General features: G+C 37.5%; 1 protein-coding gene across 2 annotated transcripts in view; it reads right to left on the bottom strand.

Moving 5' to 3' along the window:
- Window positions 1-636: 636 nt before the first annotated feature.
- Window positions 637-23,045, bottom strand: part of LOC111153763 (DEAD-box helicase 6) — a 32,586-nt gene continuing 10,177 nt past the window's right edge. The window contains exons 5-14 of one of the 2 annotated variants that reach the window (XM_022512984.1): window positions 15,942-16,071; window positions 14,890-15,036; window positions 13,712-13,806; window positions 12,501-12,623; window positions 11,895-12,023; window positions 10,709-10,825; window positions 8,944-9,007; window positions 5,596-5,697; window positions 4,744-4,950; window positions 637-3,381 (exon numbers count right to left, since the gene is read on the bottom strand). In XM_022512984.1, the coding sequence (XP_022368692.1) occupies window positions 4,775-4,950; window positions 5,596-5,697; window positions 8,944-9,007; window positions 10,709-10,825; window positions 11,895-12,023; window positions 12,501-12,623; window positions 13,712-13,806; window positions 14,890-15,036; window positions 15,942-16,071 (1,083 nt within the window). In that variant the 3' untranslated portion in view covers window positions 637-3,381; window positions 4,744-4,774. The remainder of the gene's footprint in view (window positions 3,382-4,743; window positions 4,951-5,595; window positions 5,698-8,943; window positions 9,008-10,708; window positions 10,826-11,894; window positions 12,024-12,500; window positions 12,624-13,711; window positions 13,807-14,889; window positions 15,037-15,941; window positions 16,072-23,045) is intronic. The other variant, XM_022512983.1, reaches the window with a different exon arrangement.

Raw genomic sequence — 23,045 nt, 5'->3', positions numbered from 1 at the left:
CCCCAAGTGATCAGAATGAGATGTTTTGATTCCAACAAATGTACACTCAAGGCTTTGTGCTGAGTTATCTGGTTCTAACCCAAGCAGGATGGTATCAAACACAAAGCACACAGAAAAGGAAAGATGCTCCCATCTCATTCTGAAAACGAATTTTGATAACCAACTGCCTCCCCCCTGCCCCCCCCCCAGCCATTGGGGCCCACCCATATTAATATGCTGGGACCAACTGGAAGATAATTGAGAGATATATTCAGATTTGCTTCTCTCTTACTTCTTCCCATGGAAGATCATTTCAGAGTTAAGTTTATTCTATTCCCAAGGGAAGGCCAAGAAAGTTTCTCCACTGGAATGTATGGGAAGATAAAAACAAAACATAGGCCCAGAGGCAGCAAGGTGTGTAACAGTCCATAACCCATTACACAACTACAACCACAGGCAAAACCAGGAGTTGGACATAATTTAAATATTAAAAATAGGGAACAGTTTCATCCAAATGAACCACTGGAAAAAATATTACCGTTACTTAAAACAGATACCCAATAGTGGAAATAACACAAAAACAATTTCCAAACAATGCTCCTTATAGTGATGGGGATTAAAAAAAAAAAGAAAAAAAAAAAAAAAAAAAATAAAAGAAAGACTAGGCTTTGACCTAGTCCTTAGAGCATCTTTCCATTTAACAATTCCTTTTCAAGAGTCAAGCACCAAAACTGGACAGCTGCCTCTACAGGACTGTGTCCAATAGTGGTGTCCCAGATAGTTTAAGTGCCACTCCTCATCAGAGGCTGTACTTCAGTAATACTTTCAATTAAGTCTGTGCTTTAAGAGGGACCCACAGGCATGTGGCACCAGGCACAGTCTGAGGATGGCAAAGAAGACTGTGCGGTTTGTTTTGTCACCCACACACTCTAGCGAGATATCAAATTGCATTTACAAGCCTTTCTTGCTTTTCTTCTATAATGAATGATCCCTCTTATCTCGCCAGAGGTGGGAGAGAAAGAGAGAGCTGCATCAGTACAAGAGGCAAGATTTTTTTGGTCAAAAGTTGATGCCTTCTAAATTCCCTCCCCCCACCCCTCCCTGGAAAAAAGTTATTCCTTAATTAGGGCTTGTATTTAGTAACCAACATTGGCTGGGTAGAACATAGCTTGGATACCAAATAAATGAGCTTCCTCTTTTTTGGGTTTGTACTGTGCAGCTCTTGCTACAGTTTTTTAAGGAGTTAGGGCTATGTCTGATCAGGAGGCATCTGCAGGATTTTGATCCTAAGGAGTTTTGGGTGAGTCACAAATAGTTTTGCTTAGAACTAGGCCAAGAGTCAAAAAAGCAAACTTTGAATAACTGATTTCTTTATCCAGATGAGTTAAGCACGAAAGCATATGCAGGACTTATCTTGTAATATTTTAGGGTTCTAAAAAATGGAATATGGAAATCAAATTTTTTAAATTTTATTTTTTGTTTTTTTTTTTTTTTAACCCTAGATGCCTCCTGATTGACCTAGTACACTGGGTTAAAAGGGAATTAAAAACATTTAAAAAAAAAAGTTCACTGGTTTGATTCATCTCACTCCTTTTGCCTGGAGATCAGGCCAAACATCAAGCATGTTGGGAGGGGCACAATTTAAAGCAACACTATTGACTGTAAAAGCATTTGCCAGCAATTTACAATGCAAAATGACAGATAATTCTTGTCACAAAGCAAAAGGATGGCAAGCAGCTTTCTGTAGCATGAAAGTTAACAGCTCTCAGGAGTTGCCCATTCCTGCAAGTTTATGTATCAAGGTGGGCAGAGGGCAACACACAGAGTACAGGAAGTGATCCACAGAAAGTAAGCTCCAGAACTGCTAACATTACCAAAGCTGGTACTGGCTAATATTCTGAAATGCAAAATCCATGCTTTGTACATATACTGCTCAGACACTGCCACTCAATTGAATTCCACACTGCAAGGGAGATTAATCGTTGTCCCCTTTTGCTGAGCTCAAAAAGTTCCTCGAACTTTTTTTAAAAGGGGAGAAAGAAGCAAAGCAGAGAGCTCCTCAAAAATAACATCTTGAGTCATAGGTTTTTGAAGTTTCCTTGCTCTCTGGCAGGTGTTCTCCAAAGCTATTAGATGATACAGTGTGGTAGCAACAGTGAATCCCAGACTTCTGGGTCCCTCTTCCAACACAGGGTCACCACAGAGGTCTGCACTCTACACGAAGAGACCAAAGTACTTTTTAGAATTTAGTGTTGCGGAAAACTGAGCCCCTCTCATCTTTAGCTGCTCCCATAATCATTCTAATCCCCTTAATCCCAGCAACCTTCATCCAAAAAAAAATATATATATATATGTATATATATATATATGAACCCAGAAAAAAACTTATTTACAAAGTTTATACAAGTATACACACCCAATTTTCTATGGGACGCGCTTTGCCACAGAGGAAAGAGGGTCAGGCTCCGACATGTCTACACATCAAGTGCCATAACTGCTAATGGAAGCGTATGTAAACCAGTCTTTAGTGTTCTGCTATAGAGCACAAAGGCTTGTCATATGGCTCCTGCAATGATAGACTGCTCTTTCCTTTGGGAGCGATGATGTAATCTACTCAGCCCAGAAGAAATTTTTACTTGGGATTGTTTTTTTTTTTTAAATACATGTATTTACAGTGCGGATGAACTGCAGTTGCATATCAACTCCTCCACATAAAGAAAAAGAGAATGGTGTTTAACAGTACTAATACGTGTCATCTTCCAGCCCTGGGCTTGAGTATCGGGTAAAAAGGGAAGAGAGAGACTTCAACTTGAAACGAAAATGAAAAGACAAAAGATTTAAAAAGATAGGAAAAAAAAAAAAAAAAGAAAAAAAGTAAAGAATTACTATTGTTGACTCCTTGGGCTGTGTCTAAAAGATGATATTCTGAATGGTCTCATAGCATAAGGCACTTCGCACAAATAAGTAATAAGCTCTTCAGGCTTAAAAAACGGATGAGTAATAAGGGAGAAGTTGAAATGCACTCAAGAGTCAGCTGTTGGAGAATTTTGAAATTGTAGACAAGCTTGTGTGTTCATCAAGATTCTTCTCTTTTTAGGGTTTCTCCCCTTCTCTTCTTTATCCTCCTTCCTTGTCCCCCTTCCCCAGAAAACATTTTTAAAAAACCAGCGGTTAGTGCAACTAATGTTCAGTCAGCACACAGTGCAAACAAGTGGAACAAAAAAGGTAAATTCCTTCTTTTCAGCTTTTTCTCTTCACCAGTTAAAAAAAGAAAATGTCTGAGCTCTTTTAAGTCTTCATAGTTCCAAAATAAAAAGAAGATGAAAAACCCACAAAGAGAAGAGCATCCCCCCCAAACGATGTGTCACAGATCCAAACGAGCCTTCTGTAGTTTGTCAAAGCCTAAAGAAAGAAGAAACCTAAAATTAACTTATGTGAAAACAATATGAACCAGGATACCTAGGTTTTCACAACTCCAATCCAAATGCTCTCTCTGTAGTGGCTTCGACTGAGCCTCTGCCTGCCGTAGAATCCATTTAGGATTAAGGAATTTCTGCTAATCATTCCAGAGATAGAACAAGAGCCTGAAAGTTCTGATATCCAAAACAATTAAATTTAAAGAAAGATTTTTTTTTTTAAACTTCCATAAACTCGACAGCTTGCCAGGATACGAGCAAACACTGGCTACTTTTATGTCTGAGGGTTTTGCTTGACATTTTGGGGGGTAGGGGGGAGAAAGAAACTAAAATGAAAAGAGTAACAGAATCTCAAGAGTAACAGGTAAATGGGGTGCCTGATGGCTTAATCGGCTGATCATCTGACTTAGGCTCAGGTCAAGCTCCTAGGATCTTAGGGTCCCCGCCCGGCAGGGAGTCTGCTTGTCCCTCTTCCTCTGCCCCTGCCCTCTCTCTCTCTCTCTATCTCTCTCAAATAAATAAATAAATAAAATCTTAAAAAAAAAAAAAAAAAAAGAACAGGTAAAATGCTCATTGCTAATTTGGACACTACCTTCTCTCAAATAAACAAAGTTTCATTTTCCTTAGAAAAAACTGCAAAAACAGCCTGTATTCAGTTCTGCTGAGCCTTCTTTTGAGCATTATTACCAGAGTCCAACAGTCACCAAACAATAAAAGATAAGGATGGTGCAGGAGACAAGAGTGGGCATTTAAAAAAAGACATCCTCACAACCTGATTAAACATCTGGCAAGGAGGCACTGCAGACAATTAACCTGATTTATTAAGACGCCCAGCAGAAATTAAGAGTGATGCTAACAACAGAGAAATAACTGAGTGATAAAGGAAAAGACAAAAAATATTTTCATATTCAGACTGATGAAAAAGATTCTTCTTTGCTTTGTTTTGGAAAGCCTTGGATTTGTCTTAAGTACTGCTCACATATCACATTATACAAGAAAACTGCATTCAACAGCACCATGTAGGGGCGTCTGGGTAGCTCAGATGGTGAACCATCTGCCTTCAGCTCAGGTCATGATGCCAGGGTCCCAGGATGGGGCCCTGCATCCAGCTTGCTTCTCCCTCTCTCTCTGCCTGTGCTCTCTCCCTCTCTGTCAAATAAATACATCAACCCCCCACCCCAAACAAAACAAACAAAAAAGCAGCATTTATGAATTCTCTAATGGGACCACAACTTCATAGAAGCAATACATCCAGTTTATGGTCATTTATGCCAACAGGTGTTCTACCCTATCACTGCTATTAAATTTCCTCCAGGAAAGAGGATCTTGATTTAAACGCTATGCTTACTTAGCTGTTCTGTCAGGTACGCACATGCTTGTTAAGGTTTCTCGTCTTCTACAGGCTCGCTGTGGTATTCTGCCACATAAAGGCTCTTGTCAATGTTGCTTGGGATTGGTTTAATTTCTGTTCCCAGCTGCTCCTCAATACTTTTCAGGTTGAAGCGATCATCATATGTGATCAAGTTGATGGCTAAGCCAAGATGACCAAAGCGACCTAAAAATGAAGAACATTTTTTAATTAATAAAAAATTGAGTTAAATAGGAGAACTGATGTGCACATACAAGTCTATCAGTGGCAAAACCATACAGGACTGATGTTTTTGTTCAGTGCCATTCTGAGTTTATAAAACTGCTTCTTATGATAAGGACTCCTCATACACACATTACAACTTCAGGTTTCACAGCCCAAAGTAGTATACTATTACTCCTTTTTCAAATGACAAAACAGATACTCATTTGTGTCAAAAGTTGCCAAAATATGTACTCTAAATAGTAGTTACAGACTGCACCACCTAATGAGAAAAGGATCTCACTTGTGAATTTTATATCAATTTAAGCATACAGTAAAGTTGTTTTTTCTTAAATGCTCTAGAAGAACTGGGTATTGATCTTTTTTTTCCTTTTAATATTTATTTACTTGAGAGAGACAGAAAGCATGAGAAGTGGAGGGTCAGGGGGAGAAGCAGACTCCCTGCTGAATAGGGAGCCTGATGCAAAACTTGATCCCGGGACTCCAGGATCATGACTTGAGCCAAAAGCAGTCCCTTAACCAACTGAGCCACCCAGGGGCCCCTAGAAATCAGTCTTAAAAGAGCATCTTCCCACCCCCCCGCCAAAAGGGCATCTTCCTTTTCCTCACCTGATCTTCCAATACGATGGAGATAGGTCTCTGCCAGCTTTGGGAAGTCAAAGTTTATTACCACATTCACAGCTTGTATATCAATACCTCGGGTAAACAAATCTTAAAAGAGAAAAAAAGAACCTCTATTATATCTTTCAATTTAAGCATGTTTCTTGGCACCATAATACTCTTTAACATGTATTTCTAGGTGCAACCTAAGTTTTAGTCACTTCACTCAGTAATTCAAATGCACTTGCAAATTACTAGCATTACCTTTCATGAACATTATCATAAACAACTTTCTGCTAGCAAGTTACCTTTCCCAGTTCCATAAAGTTTTTTTATTTTTTATTTTTTTAAATTTGTCAGAGAGAGAGAGAGCGAGAGGGCAAGCACAGGCAGACAGAGTGGCAGGCAGAGGCAGAGGGAGAAGCAGGCTCCCTGCTGAGCAAGGAGCCCGATGTGGGACTCGATCCCAGGACACTGGGATCATGACCTGAGCCGAAGGCAGCTGCTTAACCAACTGAGCCACCCAGGTGCCCACAGTCCTATAAAGTTTCAAAAAATGGTTAAAGTAACTGCAAATCCAAGAGGTCAGAATGACTGGTAAACTATAAACTCCTAATAAGTATCAGAAGTAACTGTCTTTTCATCTATTTTTTAGTATGTAATCTAAGATTAAAATAGATTGAAAACTTTGTTGTGTAACCAAGAATACCTCAAAAAGACGACATAATCCACTCATAATCATTATTTGTACTTTTTAATTCACTCATTTCACCCTACTAAGTGATTCACAAGACTGAGGCAAGCACAAGGCCACCCCTTCTCTTTCCTACTCCCTACAGTAACTATGCTAATTTAGGCTCTGAAAACTACAAGTAAAGACAATTACAACAGACTAACAGCTAGGTTTCAAGGCTTCTATCAGCTCCATACTCAAACAAAATAATCCATTATGGTGACCAGTTATTTCTAAAATACTGCTTTCAATGTGTAACTCATTCCTTTAAATTGCCACTGGATAAAATTAAAATTGATATACAAGGTCCTCCACTCTACACTCTGGTCCTATCACAGTTCTCGAACACATCTCTTCCTCAAACCTTCCTCTCCATGAAATTCATCTACTTACCGTTCCTTAAACCTATCTTCTTGAAGCCCTCAATGGATTATATTTATGCCAGTTCCCTAACTTAAAACTCCTTCCTGCTTCAAGTCTAAAATTTATCTAGTTTACAGAGCGAGTTACAATTCCATCTCTTCTCAGATCATCATACCCAGTTAATTTCCCTTCCTATTAAAATTTAGGATTACTTACTATACATACCTCACATTTGCATATTAGTATTACTCCCTTGTAGATCCAGCCTAAATCCTGTAAATCAGGTTTTACTGCCACAGGACCATGCCCATTTGCTCATGTACTGTTTAAGGGTGCTTTTGAGATGGAATGGCAGAGTTGAATAACTTGTAACAGAGACCAAATGGCATAGAGCCTAAGATTTCTACGATCTGGCACTTTATTTTTTTATTTATTTTAAGATTTTATTTATTTATTTGACAGACAGAGATCACAAGTAGGCAGAGGCAGGCAGAGAGAGAAGGGGAAGCAGGCTCCCCGCTGAGCAGAGAGCCTGATGTGGGGCTCGATCCCAGGACCCTGGGATCATGACCTGAGGCGAAGGCAGAGGCTTTAACCCACTGAGCCACCCAGGCGCCCCCGACCTGGCACTTTAAAGAAAACGGTTGCAGGGCCCGTCTTCTTAATGTTATCTTTTTTATCTGATTAAACTAACAATGATATTTCACATGTACTTATTTATACACCTATGTTATTCAGTACTTATTTAATGACATACTAAATACCATTTCTGTTTGCACATTCTGAATTTGCTTAATTCAACATTTCACTGATGAACTAGTTCCTCTTCTACAGGCTCCCTAAGTGCAGGGAGTGTGTATTTAAAAATCTTTAATTGTGTTAAAATATACATAACATAAATCTGAGGAGAAGCTGTATTTTTTTTTTTTTAAGCATCAAGCAAACTAAATACCTGGCACAGAGTAAATAAATATTATGTTGAGTATCAAAAACTATTTTCGAATGAATAAACTACAATAGATTTTTGTGCAGAGTTCACTTTAAGGCATTACCATTTTACAAATAAAAAAAGGCATAAAAGAAAAGTATGACTTGCCCGAAGTCATACGATTAAAAGTTAAAAGGGTGGGACTTGAACTCCAATTTAAAATTCTAGGAGTCAAGTATCCTTTCCACCAAATCAGGTATTTTATATTTGAATACTTTGATACAAAGGTTACAAGTGCTGTATTAATCACAGCTGTATTAAGTGTCCTTTTAGATATAAAAAGCAGAGAAACAAGATAAACTGGAAACACTCAGGATATCAGACAGCCCTGTTGGTTTTTTTTAAGATTTTATTGATTTTTTTTTTTTGACAGCCAGAGATCACAAGTAGGCAGAGAGGCAGGCAGAGAGAGAGGGGGAAGTAGGCTTCCTGCCAAGCAGAGAGCCCAATGCAGGGCTTGATCCCAGGATTCTGGGATCGTGACCTGAGCTGAAGGCAGAGGCTTTAACCCACTGAGCCACCCAGGCGCCCCTCCTGTTTTGGTTCTTATAAATTAGCGAATTCAATATTCTGCTAGTATAAATTTGAAGTTTATTTCTATAGTAGTGTTCTTAAAAATCCAAGTTGTGTGTAATCTAAAATTTTGATCTGGGTGCTAGTAATACGGGTATGTACACTGAATATCCTTATAATTACTGTATTTCTGTGTATAGATCAACAACAACAACAACAAAAATTCCAGGTTCTTCTATCTACCCAGAAGCTAGTTGAGATGATTAATCTCAAACCAATACTAAGATTATATTTCCAATGTAGAGATGGGAGGATACTCAATCCATTGGTTCTGTCTGATCTGACTGTCCACCTGCCTCCCCAATTTGTTCTTCATGTACTGAAATACACCAAAATACAGACTAGCCTGTTTCTGGCAAAAAGTTTAAAAGACCACAGTAAGTGACTTCCAAAATGTAGTTTCTTAATGTAATTTATTTTGCACATGGTACAGATAACGCATTCCTGTATTCAGAAAACACGCAAATTCCAAAACTAGCTTAAAAGACAAAGATGAGGTATGAGTGCCAGTAACAAGTATTCTGCAGTTTCAGCTACAGAAACTAATTTCAGGAATTAACTATAGCTCATTCTCAACTTCAGAAATTCCAGCAATGGCGTAAGGGTGAGCTGAACTCTTGTCACAGATTCTGTTGGGAGATACGGACAGAGAAAGCAGAGGTGAACCAGGAAAAAAACAATGTGTAAAGGAAATACTTACCAGTGCAAACAAGATTGCGGCATAAGCCATTTCGGAAATCATGAAATACACGATTTCGATGTTCCTAGGAACAAAACAATGCATCTGATTTGTTTAAAAACTCATACACACAGCCCTAAAAATTTCTCATCACTAATTTCTCTTATCCAAAGTTTTGCATACCCAAATTTATACAAATGAGAGATGAACAAATTCAATACCCCTAAGTTAAAAACAGAAAGTAAAAAAAGTTAATCATAAATTAGTCTCCCATGGGAATTAATAAGCAACTAAAATATCTACTTTGGGGCGCCTGGGTGGCTCAGTCAGTTAAGCATCTACCTTCAGCTCAGGACAAGATCCTGGGGTCCTGGGATAGAGACCCACGTCAGGCTCCCTGCTCAGTGGGGAGCCTGCTTCTCCCTCTCCCCACTGCTCGTGCTCTCTAATAAATAAGATCTTAAAACAAAACAAAAACACCTACCCATATCTTTATTTAGCATTTATTTAAACTGTTAAGGATATTCTTACCCTTTCTGCTGAAGTGAATTTTAATTAAAGTGACAACTCTCACCATCTTTTTGTATATCCGTTTTTAAAATGTTTCAAACAGAAGATGACAGAAGTTTGCCTTGACCAAAACACTATTTATTTTACTCACTGTACGCAAAAACAAAAATTTATTTTCCTTTTTTTAAAATTTGAGAGTGAGGGAGCATGCAGGGCAAGCAGAGGGAAAGAATCTCAAGCAGACTCCCCACCAAGCATGGGGCTCGATGTCACCACCCTGAGATCATGACTGAGCCAGAATCAAGAGTCAGATGCTTAACTGGCTAAACCATCCAGGTGCCCCAAAAATGTACTTTTCAATTAAAAAAAAAAAAAGAAAACACGTGCATAACGATTCTAGCACAAGTGACAAATCTAGAACCTGACAAAGTGGTCTTCCCTTTCAAAGCAATGTTCTTCCATTCTGAAACAGTCTCTACAGCTTAACACATTAATTTCCTGTAACAATTTCTAATATTAGGGTCTACATAGTGGTATCTGATCCATTATCAAGCTCCTTTGAAAACAAAAGTTGAGTTAACTCAAATTCTTAATCTGTTAGTCTACAGAAACCGTTTTCACAAAATTTCAATGTTTAACTACCACACACAATAACAAATGTTTTTATAGTTTTGAATTTATTTCAATTGCTAAATCAAGTTCTGAAATCTAGGGAGACTGCATCCTAAAGGCAAATAAAGAAAAAAAGGGCTGAAGAGGTACATAAATTGAAAATCTAGAAGAATGTTGTCCAATAGAACCTCCTGCATAACAGGAATGTTCTGTATCTGTACTTTCTAAAACCACAGCTGCTAGTCACATGTAACATGGCACTTAAAATGTGATTAGTGTGACAGAGGAACTAAATTTTAAATTTCATTTAATTTTAACTCACATTGCCACATGAAACCAGTGGTTACTGTATTAAACAGTGCAAAACTACATTACTAGGGAAAAGGAATAAAATCTTGTATTTCTATTATGCTTGACAAAAATACTCACATTTATGAATTATCTCAATCTTCCAACAACCTTATGAGCTAAGAGTATGTTTATACCTATTTTATAGTTAGAAAACTGAACCAGTGGTTAAAATGAAAGGTCCTTTGTCTACTAAGGAATAATTTATTCTTAAACTTAGGGCATATGGAGGAGCATTAAAACAAAACAAAAATCCAAGAAATACTTAGAAAAAGATTTTTTTAATCCACACACGGAGTTCTAGTTTTAGACTCACCTGCCTCATTTTAGCATGGATATAGAAGCAAGAATAACCCAGTTGAGAAATCTTCTTGGCTAGCAATTCAACTCGCTGAGAGGAGTTACAGAAAATGATCGACTGGTTTATCTGAAGCTGAGCATGGCGGGTGGGGGGGCGGATAAGAAAGAAAAACAAAAACCTTCATCTACTTTGCCAAATCTTGAAAATATTGACTGACAAATGCTAAAAACATGATCTTAGAATCTCATAATACGAGAGACGCAAAATATCGTAAAATGTAAATATCATAAATATTACTCATTTACTTAACAGCTGCAGGTAAGTTGTAATTTTATTGTAGAAGAGTATACATATTAAGAGCCACGTAATTGCCAACATGACTGAAACATTCAATTCTCATTATCTGTAGTAATTCTGTTCTATAAAGTTCTTACAGACACTGAAAATGTGACTGTAGAACCACTGCTCCTAGAGAGATACAGGGAAAGGTTCCTGAGAGCCTCTAGTCACAACTTTTTCATCAACTGATCAACAGATAACCTTGTTTTATGTGTGCTACCGTTCAAATCACCTTATTTACTTGTGGCCAACAACACTGTTAACTCCTATCTATATAAAATTTATCTTAAACACATTTTCTCTGCAAACCAATCTTCTTGTGCTTAGGAGCAATGAACAGCACTAAGCTTTGGAGCCATTTTAAACCATGAAATAAACCAAAAAACAAAACAAAACAAAACCACACACACAGAGAAATGCAAAAAATGTGGCACAGACTGTGAGAAAGACATTTGTTTATGAGAGCTGAAACAAGAAGGCAGTGTGTCACTTTGTTCAATCTCAGCTGGGAATATGCGCAACAGCTGGTATTTCCCATAGTGTTACTAATATCCACAAAGGACTTCAAAAGCACACGAGTATTGACTGTAGGGTTACAAACTTTGGCATGTAGCTGAATTCGCAAATACAGAATATGCAAATAATGAGGACTGACTATAATTAAGGTCCAAGTATTTTAGAATTTAATTAAAAATGTCTTTGAGGTCTATCATACAGTATCAACTTTAGATCCACAACCAAAACTACCTTTTAGGAAAAGCTATGGACTATTTTTACACTGAAAATGGTGAGAAAACAGACACAACTGTTTTTTGGGGGTTAAGTAATGGGTAATATTCAGCAACTGAAGCCTGTTACTTACCCTGGAGAAAAGTGTGTTGAGGCAGTGTACTTTTTGGCGCTCAGTTACATAGGCGTAGTACTGGGTTACTCCCTTCAAAGTTAGTTCCTCCATCAGGTTAATCTCATAGGGTTTCTGCAAATGGGAATTCTGGAAAAAAGAAGAGTCACATAATTAAAAAAAAGCAGAACATATCTTTTAAAACTTGAAACAAATCCCCCAACATTTCTGATCAACTCGTGCTTAAAAGGCATGCATGCAGTTTTCTTCAGAGTATAAGTAATCCATGACAGTAAAAATATGTTACCATATAATAGAAAATCTAACATTCAGATATGTAGCTAAATTCCTATTTTGTACTTTGTGTACAGGATTACATTGTAATCAAAATTTATCCAGGATCAATGGCTGTATGTCAGTCTGACACCAAATGCTAAGTGAATACAGAATTTAATCAAATTACTGTTTTTAAAAAATTTATGCAAAACTAACCTTAATTCAACAGCTGACAAGAAAGCCAAAAACCTGAAATAATCAGCATAAACTGATAATAAGATGTTATTATGAATAAAGGTATACTCATGGGCAAGAGAACAGCACTGCTTCCTAGTACAGATTTATACTCACCATGAATTTCTGTACACTAAGAGGGAAAGTAGCAGAATATAATAATATCTGTCTGTTTTTAGGTAGCGTGAGAATAATATCCTCCATTATCTGCACAAAATCCTGTGACAGCAACTTATCTGCCTGCAATACAAAGGAAAGACAATTTCAAAAACAATTAGTGTCCAAGGTCTTCAGCCGCAGGAGCACTTTTGGAACAGTGTTGATTGTGAACAGTACTCTAGGACACTCCCTACTCCAAAGGCACCAAGACACATTTGCAGTGATTCAGAAGAGGGAAAAGCTATTAATACCATATTCTAGAGGAAAGAGAAAACTCTAGATAGATAAAATCCTTGTTCCCTTAACAAAATTTTAATGTGATTTCCATGAGAGGAAATACTTGGCTGAGAGTACAATCTAGAGTCAAACTACCTGGTCTGAAATCTTGTCTCCTTCACATTTATTAGCTATGCTGACAAGTTATTTAACGACCCAATACTTAAGTTTCCACAAATTTAAAATTAGCAGTAGTAACTGCTTTATAGGATACCTACCTTACAGGGTTGTTGTGAAAAGCAAATGAAGAAACACATACAGCACTTAGTGCTACACACAGTGACTAACAAACATTATCTCTCTTACTCAAAGATAAAAAACCTGTCTGAATTAGACTATGATTGACCTGATCTAGTTATCTAAAACATCCGAAGAGGAAAATCACTTTATCTCAAAATATTAACACCAGTACAGTGTATGTATAAAAACATGGCCAGATCCCCAAAATGTAGAGTACAGTAAGTTCTTAAAAGGCACTTACAACCTGATGAGATAACAAGTATACCAGAGACAAAAAAACCAAACAATACAAAGCAGGATATACTAAATGAGGGGTTAGAGACATCAGATGTTTTTTAAGACCACTGATTTTAGAAAGAGACTTAGAATGAACTTGCCTTTGAGATATTCAACAACTCCTTTCCTTGAAAAAGAAAAACAAAACCTATAATCTTGCATCCCTAAGAAAAAGACACAAGGTTGAACTATTGCTACAAATGCCTACCATCTATTGCCTTTAATGGGCAAAACATGTTTTATAAAAAGCGAATTAGTTTGAATTGACAAGAATCATGCATTTACCAGAGGTTCATAAATACGAAGAGCTTTTGCTTTATTCACTGGCAGTTATAAACAAAGCACAGAATAGTACTTTCCAAATGAAGAGACATTACCTCATCCAATACTATCATCTGGACATGATCAACTTTTGCTACTCCTTTCTTGATAAGATCCAGGATTCTTCCAGGGGTAGCTATCACCACGTGCACTACAAAAGATTAGAATATATATATATTCTCATTCATTTTAGCTTGGGCAAAGAGGATACAGTAAAGGTTTATTATACATATTTTATCAGAAAATTGTAGGGGTAGGAATAATACAAACAGGCAAGGATGTGTTTTAAGATAAGAATTTTCATTTCATCTTAGGTTGGTAAGAGAACAGTTGTTTGTTTCACTGCTACATGGGACGGGCTAATAGCTTGCCAAACCATTTGCTCCAAATAAGGGGGAATACTTGTCTTAAAACTATCCCCAATCAATAACAAAGACATACCAGGCATCTCACATACAGTTGCTTGCCTCTGAACTACAGTAATGGTCTTCAGAAGATTGTTAAAAGGAGGAAATGAGATAACCATTTTAATTAAGTGTGCAGTATGAAGCACATAGTAATTTACCAAATGATAATCATATATAAAATTTTAAACTCAAACTTTATGTATAATTTTATATAAGGGGATTTCAAGCTTGTGTTTCGTTATCTTTTTTCATTCTGTGATGTATCATGGAGAACTCAATGAAAATAAAGATAGATCAGCTTCACTGCTTAACAGCTTCGTGGAATTCCATTCGGACTATACCCCTGTATTTAGTCCTCTGACATTTAGGATATTCCAATTTTTCAGTACTACAAACCACACTGCAGTAACCCTGTATTTGCCCAGTATTTCTTCAGGAATATTCTTGAAAATACACATTTATCATTTTAAAACACAATGCCAAATTGTCCTCCATAAAGATCATACCAATTTATACCCTCAAGCTGCAAGACAGCCTATTTCTTCTCAAACTTATTATTGGTTACTAGTATCTTTTAGCCTTCCCAGCTAGATACGGTACCAAACTATTTTTATTTACATTAAAAAATTATCAGCAAGGTTAACTATCCTTTCAATTACTATCAATTTATCTTTTTTCTCCAATGAAATGGTCACTTCCTTTATTCATTTTTCTATGGCAGTGTTTCTGGTCCTTAATTCTTAACGATTTTTAGTGAAGTTCAGGAAACACCCATGTCTGCAATTATACTTGAACAGCTAGGCCACATTAAATCAGTCATTCCCTACCTGTGTCATCAAGCCTCATTATGTCATCCCGTAAATTGGTTCCTCCTGTGGTTGCCATCACTTTGGCCCCTCCCATGTGCTTGCTGACCTGGATGCAAATTTGACTGACCTGTAGAGCAAGTTCTCTAGTGGGAACAATCACCATTGCTGGAAAAGACAAAAAAGAAACATATTTTAAGGGTGTAATAAGCTACCGAAATACTGGCCCTTGCAATCTAGATACTCCGGACATTCTAAAAAGTTGAATCATAATAAGCCTAATTCTGAAAAGTCAAAAAAGTAAATCTCCTTTACCAAAAAAAAAAAAAAAAAAAAAAAAAAGAGAGAGAGAACCTATTACAGGGTTCTAGCTTTGGACTTTTCTGAGCAGCACAGCTTTATAAACCTGGTACTCCTTAGTTACAAACCTTTAAAGGGTTCTCTGCCTTGGCAACCACTACCTCAAAGTTTATTAATATTTCAGTAAGGGATTCACTGAACACCTGAATAAGAACTCCTGCTGCCCAGATTCCATTTACATCACACGCATGTAGGTAAAAGGAAGACAGGAGAAATGATCATTACAGATCAAGATCAATTTATGAAAATTTCAGAAAAAGCTTTAGAGGTCAAAATTTAAATGTTAGCTTACTCTGCACAGAACTATGGAAACTTGTTTCTTCCTACTTCCTAAGCTCTTAAAACCACAAGGCTTTATAGAAGAAAAAGTTCATGAGCTCTTGTAGACATGTAGGTGCCCCAAGAAACAACTCAGTTCCAGTTTTAAGTAGCAAAGTCAGATAACTTTATGATTCTTGCTTTCTTATCTATAAGCCAATACCTATTTCGCCTATTTCACTGGAATACTATCAAAACTGTGTGCTATGTAAAAGCCCTCTGAAAACTTAACAATCTTTTTAGAAAGCTGGGTATTTTATAAGACAACTGGGCCACAAGCCGTGAAAAGAAAAGGTAAATACTAACCACAGATTATTTAAGTTCTAAAAAAAGATGGTAATATCTTCCACATACCTGTAAAGTAAAACCGCCATTTTTAGTTTAAACAAACTAACCTTGTATATTGTCCTTCTTCAGGTCTAGCCGTTCAAGTAAGGGAATGAGGTAGGCACCGCTCTTGCCTGTTCCATTTTTTGCTCTAGCTAAGATATCCCTACCAGATAAAGCAATGGGAATGCTCTCCTCCTAAGAGACAAGAAAATGCAAATTACTTCTGAATAAAAACAGCACATAAGTAAATTATTCTCTAAAATATAATGGAAGTATACCTCTTTGGTATGGCTTTCAAGTGTCCCACATTTGCATAAGAATAGAGGCCAAGTAAATTACCAGTCAAGATCACCATCATTATCAACCAGTATTTATGAGAACTGCTTATAGTGTATTATTAAACTGTATCCCAGTGTCATAAAAACAATATAGATTTGCATGTGTGAGAATGTGTAGGACTAAGGGAGCTGGGCATCTACAACAAAGAAAACAAATGAAGAGGAACCCAGGGTGACACAAATAGGACTTGAATAAACAGAAAAAGAAGTGAAGGACCTTTCACAATGTAAAACTGGGAGAAAAAAATGGCACAAATAATACAAAGTTAAGACCGTATATTCTGAGAAAAGTAAGCAAATTTAACCACAATGAAAAATTGCAGCTTTGACAACCCATCCTTGCAAAAAATAGGAATCGGCTGGCAAAGTTTAACTTTAAGTCCTATTTGATTTATCTTATCATATAAGCTTATAATGTCAGTGTCCTATATTCAACTTCTCTGTCCTGAAATGTACTCAATTGGAGGCTCAATTCTATTCCAGTCATCTTAATCCATGGTCATATCAGACAGTGACTTTTCATTTTCACATTTAGCTTACTTTGTCATACGTGTTTTGCAAGGATAACATTTCCTATTAGGACAAGTTACCTAAACAACAGCAAAGGATTCCCCCAAATTACTGAAAATTGAATACACACATACATATATAGATAGAATAGATATAAAAAGGGAATAAGAACATTTCAATTTCTGAACCTAAAATTTTTAATTTTAATTTATAAAACCAGAAAGTTAGGAAAGTAAGTTAGGAAAGAGATTCATAATCACTTTAACAATCAGTTCTGTGTCTAAGCTCATGACCAAAATAACTATCTCTAGGGGAGCCTGGGTGGCTCAGTGGGTTAAAGCCTCTGCCTTCGGCTCAGGTCACGACCCCAGGGTCCTGGGATCCAGCCCCGCATTGGGCTCTCTGCTCAGTGCAAAGCCTGCTTCTCTCTCTCTGCCTGCCTCTCTGCCTACTTGCGTTCTCTGTCAAATAAATAAATAAAATCTTTAAAAAAAAAAAAAAAAAAGAACTATCTCTAACAGTTTAAAATCATTATTATAGGAACATCTAATAATCATCATGACTTGCATTTCCCCTCATAATAATCATCCTACTTAGAATGCATCAAAGGAAAACAAACAAACAAAGAATGCATCAAAGAGGTCAGATGGGTTCCATATGACCAGAAAAAGAAAACACAGCTCCCAGAACTGTAAATATGGTCCAGTAACAATACTGTTACCCTCTGTTCCTATAACCAGCATTAAATAGTCTGCTTATTATAATAAAGCAGGTCAAAGAAAAAATCCTTGGCTTTGACCCTTTGGTCTTAATCTCTTCGTTCCTACTTTGAGTCAACTCTGTTCATCTACAGTTGCTCTGGGGGCTTATTACCCCCTTGGGTTCATTTTTTTCTGTGTTTTTTAAGATCTTATTTTTATTTATTTGAGAGAGAGCGAAAGGAGAAGGTCAGAAGGAGAAGCAGACTCCCCATGGAGCTGGGAGCCCAATGTGGGACTCCATCCTGGGACTCCGGGATCATGACCCGTGCCAAAGGCAGTCGCTTAACCAACTGAGCCACCCAGGTGCCCCTTTTCCGTGGGTTTTAAATAGGCTACTAGCACACTACTCAGTTCTCTAACAGAATAAAAGTCTAGGTGGTCTCCAAGAGCCTCCAAATGACTTAAGTCAGGTTCTTTAAAATAAAACTTTTGAATGAAGTGAGGCAGGTGAGAATTAGCTTAAGGGTATCCTAATTTCCCATTTTGGGAAATCTAACTCAGATTAAGGCCACTAAATTCTATTCCCTTGTACTCTCTGATAGGGTTTATGCTCTACAGAAACTGTTTAAAGATAGGCTTTTTCTTTTTCTTTTTTTTTTAAACAAAGTAAGCAAGCTAGTCTCCAAGTTAAGATACACTGATAGTTTGCCCCATATAGTGACCATTATGATTAGCAGTAGCAGTCACGGAATTCAACACATCCACACTGTCTCTTACTACTATCCGCCAGAAAGATCAGATAATATAATGAAAGAGAATTCAAGTCAGGCTCAGACAACTGTGAAACCCAAGAGGAAATCATGGGAGCTACCAGGGAGAAAACAGAGGAGGAGGAAGCAAAAAACTTTAAAAACTGTCTGCTGGGCACCCAGATACTTTCATTTATATCCTTTCAAGTTAGGTATTTTTGTTTTATAATAAAAACATTCCCACACAAAAACTTGTTATGTGAATGTTCACAGCAGTATTCAAAATGGCTAGCAGTGCAAACAACCCTATCAACTGATTGATAAACCATAGGTGGTACAGCCATACAATGGAATTATTATTCGGCAATACAAAGGGAAGAAGTACTAATACATGCTACAACATGGATGAACCCTAAAAAATGCTAAGTCAAAGAAATCAGTCACAAAAAACAATGTATGTCTCCATTTATATGAAATGTCCAGAACAGGCAAATTCATGGAGATCAGTGGTTGGTCAGGGCTAGGGGAAAATGAGGGGAGACTGCTAAAACAGTTTCTTTTTAGGGTGATTAAAGTGTTCTAAAATTGATTTGCACAACTGTGAATACATTAAAAACCACTGAATTGCATACTTTAAATGCATAAATTGTGTGATATGTGATTTGCATCTTAGTCAAGTTACCAAACCCATGACAACCCCACAACAACCTCAGGTCTGATTCTGCCACCTTACTTCTCCAAGGCCGTGTTCCACCATTAAAGTGGAAATGACCCACTAAGTTATCTGTTGTGTTTCAGTTACCCTAGGATCCACCTTCCCTAGGACCCCAAATTTCTTCTGAGGAATTACATGTCCCCACCCCACCGGATAGTCTAGGTAACCTCTCCAGCTAAACAGGAGACATCAACTGAACCCAGGCCAGCTCCATGCTCTCTTCTAAGAATTTAAATTGTTATAGTAGATCCTGTAACAATTTGTAGCTTCCCAAGCCCTTCAGAACTGCCTCAGTCCTTGGTCAATGCCAAGTGTGACTTTTCTCACTCTAGTGAACTCCTCTGATATTCTTTCAATAAATTCCCCTTTGCTAAAGTCAGCCCAAGTTGGTTTGCTGCCTACAACCAAAGCACAGTATACCTTCCAATTTCCTAGTACTGAGAGGCATTCGACAGAAGTGTGGTACCGAAAAAAGGCTGAAAATTGCCCTATTAGCTGCTTTTAGGGTAGTTGTTTCTGACACTTCCTGGGTCAGCTGACCTTAAGAATCTTAATTTTAGCGGGAAAAATAGTATGAGTATGGTAGAGGAGATAGCAATGGTTATCACAGGTTATCTACTGCTGCCCAGAAAAAAGAGTCTGGAAGATAATAATTTCAAAAATATCTCTAACTTAAGGAACACACCCCAGTTTTACCACAGTAACTAATGAGTAAATGCATTTAAAGATTTTTTTTCTTGCAAATTTTGGAAAACAATTCCTATAATCCTAAGAAATCCACGTTAGCAAGAGAAATGATTTACAAAGGATTAAGAATGCTGTAATCCCTAACTATCAACAATAAGCTATTAATTCTTAATTAAAACTTATTACACCTAGTTGACAAAATAATTTCTCAAAATAGTTGAGACTCTTGACCTGATGTGGAATTTTTTTGCCAACAATAAGGAACTCCCCTATTTCCCTCAATAGTGGACTAGCTGCCATTTCATCATTATCTTACCGAAAAAGTCTTCAAAAGGTTTGCCTAGGGTCTGGAAGCAGTCAGAGTTAGAGTTACCATTTTCAATCATCTCAAAGTTAATACAGCTAACCCCTGAATGTGGGGGTTAGGGGTACTGACATCCCACACAATTAAGAATCCACGTGTAACTTTGGACTCCTCTAAAACTTAACTAATAGCCTACTGCTGAATGGAAGCCTCACTGATTAACATAAACAGTCACACATTTTGTATGTTAGGTGTAAATAAAGTTAGAGAAAAAAAATGTTATTAAGAAAATCGTAAGGAAGATACATTTACAGTACCATAAAAAATCTGTGTATAGGGGCGCCTGGGTGGCTCAGTGGGTTAAAATCTCTGCCTTCAGCTCAGGTCATGATCCCAGGGTCCTGGGATCGAGCCCCGCATCCGGCTCTCTGCTTAGCAGGGAGCCTGCTTCCTCCTCTCTCTCTGCCTGCCTCTCTGCCTATTTGTGATGTGTCAAATAAATAAATAAAATCTTCAAAAAAAAAAAGTCTGTGTGTAAGTGGAACCACGCAGTTCAAACCCTTATTGTTCAAGGGTCAACTCTGTAAGGTTTCATGATTTTAAGCAGAATGAAACAGTAGGTTCTTACACCTTCCAAAAAAGTTTGCGCTCCTATAAAGCTATGCTTTAGAGTGGCAGAGTTATGCTAGCTATGGGGCATAGCATTCAGAATTAGAACTAGAGTCACACACAGATGGCTACACCACAGAAAGATGTGTAGGCGCAAGCTGTAGTATGTCTGGTTCCAGCCTGTCAGTGTAAAATATTCTTTCTGGAGGATATAATTAAGTGCTTCATTGTCCAATAATCTTATAATCAATAAAATTTCACCTCAAAGAAAATTCAAATGCAGAGGACACCCACCATCTGATCAAGAAGGCTTCTTCAATATTTGGGGGAAAAAATGCCTGCTTAAAACTGTAAACTAAGTACTATGGAAAAGAATACCTTAAAAACAATAGGAAGGCAAGGAGAGACAGCATATAAGAAGAGAATGAATAGAGGGCAGCCAGTAATGAGGTTAGATTTCGCTACAGGACTTCTAAATTTCTTTTTGGTTCTAAAATCCTAACATTTATGGTTTATTACACTGAATAGTTTTTTTTTTTTTTTTAATTTATTTATTTGAGAGAGAGAGAGATCACAAGTAGGCAGGGAGGCAGGCAGAGAGAGAGGGGGAAGCAGGCTCCCCGCCGAGCAAAGAGCCCGATGCGGGGCTCGATCCCAGGACCCTGAGATCATGACCCGGGCCCAAGGCAGAGGCTTAAGCCACTGAGCCACCCAGGCGCCCCTATTACACTGAATAGTTCTAAGGAACATCTTGTGTTTTCCATAGATTCTTGGGCAAAATAATAGTGAGAAAAAGACAATGTGAATGGTGGTCTTAGATATCTAAAATAACACTTTGTACTTGTACACTGCTTTGCTATTTCACAACATTGTTTTAGTTACATTTAATCCTCACAAAAACCCTGTGAGGGAGATTATTATTTCTACTTCACCAAAAAAGCTAAATGTGAGACTGGTTAAGTGATTGGAAAGATAGCTGCCTATATATTATACTAATACTGAAAGTGCAAATAACAAAGTCAATTTTAAATTTTAATACAAAGGTGGAAAACAGGAGTCAGCAAGAGTTCATTAAGAATTAAGTCAGCTGGATGACACAGCTGATTGTGTGTCTGACTTGGTTTTGGCTTAGGTCGTGATCTTGGTGTCATGGGATTGAGCCCCACATGGGGCTCTATGCTCAGTGCAGAGTCTGCTTGGGTTTCTCTTTCTCCCTCTGTCCCCCACTCCATAAATAAAATCTTTAAAAAAAGAATGAATTAAGTTTGCTATGAATGAACCAATCCTTTTTTTGAGGAAGGCAGGGGCATTTATTCCTTCCTGCCTCCCCATCTCCTTTTTTGATAAAACTACTGTATGGAATAGTAACCTAAAACAATTACAGAGCATTTATCATCTACTAGGCACTATACCAAGCATACTAAAATGAACTACCTCATTAAATCTTCACAACTCCTCTATGATAAATAATATCCTAACAATTTTACAGGCCAGGAAACTAAGGCTTAGAGAGATAACTCAAAATATCAACTTATAAAGGACTGGAGTTGGGATTGGACCTGGGCAGTCTGACTGCCCATACTAGTTCTTCAACAGTTCTATAGACAAAGTTAACCTGCAGACATGTCAACCATGATTTCAAAGCATTCTAAACACCACTTAACATCTGAAAGCCCATTTCCTGCCATCTACTTTGCTAAGTACTAGAGATACAAAATTGAATGATATAGTCCCCTCAGTACAAGACTCATAAAACTTTTCACCCCTGTAAATAAGATGGATTAACATGAACTACATAACAGAAAAATAAATTTCCAAAATATTTTCAATATTTGCACTCAAACTGCCTATCTGGTGACGTATATAATCTTATCTTGACACTTTCTCAGCCATAATAAACTTTAGTTTGTCCACAAAGGCACACAAAGATAAAAACCCCTAAGCAACCCCTATCCCAGTATTCTCTGCTTGGAATATGAATCACCTCTAGGTTATTCTGTCTTCCTCTAATGGCTACATATATACGCAATTTCAACGAGAAAGGGGCTTATCATATCACACTGAAATTATCTGTACGATTAGCTGTCTTATCCCCATGACTGTGAGGGCAGAAATCCTGTCTTGTTCATAAAAACATCTCCAGTCTAGGTCACTCAGTACGTTTGCTCAATGAAAAAGTACTCAATGATGTCATCGGGTTTGTCCTTATTACAGCTTGGGTTTAACAGTTTTAACATGTGTGTTTATGTTTACATGTATCTGCCCACACACATACAGGTATTTCCTTGTTCTAGTCACTGAAAGGGCCAAGGAGCAAAGAATGTACTTGGATTTAAGTCTCTAATACTACTACCCCACTAAGCAGGGCTCCTTGGAGAAATGGCTGATTCCAAGGCTGGGACAAGACAGGTACAGATAGGCTCAGCATCATGATATGCCAAAAAAGAAGTACTCAAGAAAAATGAAGGGGTAAGGGAGGTGAGGAGTGAACAGGCAGAGCACAGAGGGTTTTTAGGGCAGTAAAACTACTCTGCCTGATATTACAATGATGAGTAC

The sequence above is a fragment of the Enhydra lutris genome, unplaced genomic scaffold (assembly GCF_002288905.1).
Source record: "Enhydra lutris kenyoni isolate GAN:26980312 unplaced genomic scaffold, ASM228890v2 scaffoldscaffold34, whole genome shotgun sequence".
NCBI classification, from domain to species: domain Eukaryota; kingdom Metazoa; phylum Chordata; class Mammalia; order Carnivora; family Mustelidae; genus Enhydra; species Enhydra lutris.
This window is presented reverse-complemented; position numbering and strand designations above follow the sequence as displayed.